Source organism: Hyaena hyaena, unplaced genomic scaffold, assembly GCF_003009895.1.
Source record: "Hyaena hyaena isolate Hyena2069 unplaced genomic scaffold, ASM300989v1 scaffold_170, whole genome shotgun sequence".
Taxonomy (NCBI): Eukaryota; Metazoa; Chordata; class Mammalia; order Carnivora; family Hyaenidae; genus Hyaena; species Hyaena hyaena.
In genome coordinates this window covers 2,094,214-2,096,717 of record NW_024080802.1, presented here as the reverse complement: position 1 = coordinate 2,096,717, position 2,504 = coordinate 2,094,214, and the positions used below count along the sequence as shown (strand labels likewise).

Below are 2,504 nucleotides of genomic sequence, written 5' to 3'. Positions count from 1 at the left end.
GACCTGGACTACCTAGAAAAGAAAGTTGCAGCACAGACGAAGCGCTAATAGTTTTTAATAAACATGTAATACCAGGGCAGCATGAGGAAAGGAAGAGGGAAATGAGACAGTGAAGGACCAGAAGGAATACAAGATAATGTGTTACCTAGCTAGCCGCTGATATAAACCGTATTGCAAGATGGCAGAGGCAGATGGTAGGCAAGTGACTTCTTTAGGCCACGGGGTATGATATGACATAGTACAACTTTAAGTTATACAGGAAACCATGCCTTGCAGTAGTCCACTAGAAAGAAGAAGGGAGTTAAACTTCTTTTTCCAGTTCCTTGCTGTCTCCTATCTCCCAGTGGACTTCTGGATTTCATCACCCATCTCCATAACATGTTTTATCATATGTTTATCAAGTCCTGACCCTTATCGAAACACGTGGCTGGTTGGCTTCAAGCAGAAGAATGACATATCCCAAAAGAGAGAAGAAGTGACGAGAAGACCCTGACGTGGCACATGAGATGTGTCCCACGCAATATCAGAAAAGGCTGCGAGATGAAAATCAGAATAAGGAGGAGTCAAGTTTACAAGAAACTGGTTTGGTCATCTGTCACGAACTTGAAAGGGTTTGAGGAAGTGGTACAAAACAAAAATCATAGGCCATGGTAAAGAAGTTGGAATTCGTGGACTGGGAAGATCATGAAAAATGTTAACATCACAGGTACAGTACTTATAGTGAAGGAACTCATTCAATTCTGTGCTCATCATTGGTTGTTGATGGGGGAAACAGGAAGAAAAGCTATGAGCATTCAGTGCCAAAACTTTAAAAGAACAAAAAATAAAATAAAATAAAATGAAATAAAATAAAATAAAATAAAATAAAATAAAATAAAATAAAATAGCAAAATAAAGCAAAATAAAGTAAAATAGAATAAAATAAATAAAATAAGGTAGTGGCCTTGTTCTCTGCCTTTCTCCCCTCGTAGTTGAGGCCGCTCCTGCTCTTGTCAGCCTCCGGCCTGCAGTCTCCTTGAGACCGAGCACCATGCCTTCAATTAAGTTGCAGAGTTCTGATGGAGAAATATTTGAAGCTGATGTTGAAATTGCCAAACAGTCTGTGACTATCAAGACCATGTTGGAAGATTTGGGAATGGATGATGAAGGGGATGATGACCCAGTTCCTCTACCAAATGTTAACGCAGCAATATTAAAAAAGGTCATTCAGTGGTGCACCCACCACAAGGATGACCCCCCTCCTCCTGAGGATGATGAGAACAAAGAAAAGCGAACAGATGATATCCCTGTCTGGGACCAAGAATTCCTGAAAGTTGACCAAGGAACACTTTTTGAACTTATTCTGGCTGCAAACTACTTAGACATTAAAGGTTTGCTTGATGTTACATGCAAGACTGTTGCCAATATGATCAAGGGGAAAACTCCTGAGGAGATTCGCAAGACCTTCAATATCAAAAATGACTTTACTGAAGAAGAGGAAGCCCAGGTACTCAAAGAGAACCAGTGGTGTGAAGAGAAGTGAAATGTTATGCCTGACACTGTAACACTGTAAGGATTGTTCCAAATACTAGTTGCACTGCTCTGTTTATAATTGTTAATATTAGACAAGCCGTAGACAAATGCAGCAGCAAATCAGTTGTTTTAGCAGAATATTGTCCTCCTTGCATGTGTTATTTGAGTACAGATTCAAAACTTAAGGCTGAGTTTCTTCTAGTATGATCACAAGTTTCTTTTTTCTTGACTCTGAATAAAACTCAATTGTGGGTTCTGAGAAGGTGACATTTTGGGATTTCCCTCTTTGTAAAACGATTTCTGCCTAGTTTATTGCCAGTTAACTTTAGTTTAATGACCTCTTAAAAGTTGGCATTGTAAATAAAACAAGTTGCAAAAAAGTTTTCTGAATAGAATTAACAACGTATTATCTTTATTCATGAGTAGGAAACTAGAAAAAGTCTACTTGAGGTGAAAGTTTGGAGTGGGGTTATTAGGATGTCTTCCAGTTTCCTGGAGTCAAGGAGTACCACTGGTATTGATGAGCCTGTACGTAGTAGGGCTCCCTTAACTGGATCTAAGGACTTGTTTTTGCATTTTTAATCCTGAGCTTTGAATATGTTGGCTAGAGACTCAGTTACTCCTCATTTGTTGTTTGGGGGGAAATATAACTAGATGGTCTGTTAGCTTTTCAATTAAAAAGGACAAATAACCTATGTGATCTGTCATCTTTTTATAATCAGTGATTCCATGTGGGGGAAAAGTCACACTACTTGCATGTAAAAATAATTTAACCTTTAACATTAAAATGTCTGGCAAAACCTAAAAAGCATCCATCATGAATGCAAGATACTTTCAATAAAAAGTGAGTTGCATAGTAAAAAAAAAATAAATTAAATAAAATAAAATAAAATAAAATAAAATGCCCTTGCAAGTGAATGTGGCCAGGACAAGTGTAAGTGCATCATATTAAAAAATGCAGTTTTATAAATACCATTGCAGAGTGTGCATAT

At 37.7% G+C, this 2,504-nt stretch overlaps 1 protein-coding gene across 1 annotated transcript; it reads left to right on the top strand.

The window, feature by feature from the left end:
- The first annotated feature begins 941 nt into the window (after positions 1-941).
- On the top strand, positions 942-1,892 carry LOC120237069 (S-phase kinase-associated protein 1-like). The gene has a single exon (XM_039240223.1). The coding sequence runs from the start codon at positions 1,031-1,033 to the stop codon at positions 1,520-1,522; it is 492 nt and encodes a 163-aa protein (XP_039096154.1). The 5' UTR covers positions 942-1,030; the 3' UTR covers positions 1,523-1,892.
- The last annotated feature ends 612 nt before the right edge of the window (positions 1,893-2,504 follow it).